At 58.1% G+C, this 284-nt stretch overlaps 1 protein-coding gene across 1 annotated transcript in view; it reads right to left on the minus strand.

Annotated features, from left to right (window-relative positions):
• Positions 1-169: 169 nt before the first annotated feature.
• LOC104532674 (perilipin-3-like) overlaps positions 170-284 on the minus strand; it is a gene marked incomplete at both ends in the record, with an annotated part of 3,481 nt that continues 3,366 nt past the window's right edge. The window contains one exon of the mRNA XM_029087464.1: positions 170-273. Coding sequence (XP_028943297.1) covers positions 170-273 — 104 coding nt within the window. The remainder of the gene's footprint in view (positions 274-284) is intronic.

Consider the following 284-nt stretch of genomic DNA (forward strand, 5'->3'; position numbering starts at 1 on the left):
CCAAGACAAGAAATCCTGATGCTCCCCAGGCTTGGGGACACCATGGGGAGCCCCCCAACCTGGACGGGCAGCGCTGTGTCCTCCACGTGCCACCGTGCCCTCCCTCCCCAAACCAATCCCTGGTTGTGGCATCAGGGGTCCCACGCTGGGTCACCAAATCCATCCTCACCAGGTTCATCATCACTAAATCCATCATCAGTGAGTCCATCATCACCAGATCCATCATCACCAAGTCCATCATCACCTTGTCCCCAGTGGGGATGGGGTTCACCACTGTGGTTGGG

This window comes from Antrostomus carolinensis, unplaced genomic scaffold (assembly GCF_000700745.2).
Source record: "Antrostomus carolinensis isolate BGI_N321 unplaced genomic scaffold, ASM70074v2 scaffold28261, whole genome shotgun sequence".
In the NCBI taxonomy this organism is placed as follows: domain Eukaryota; kingdom Metazoa; phylum Chordata; class Aves; order Caprimulgiformes; family Caprimulgidae; genus Antrostomus; species Antrostomus carolinensis.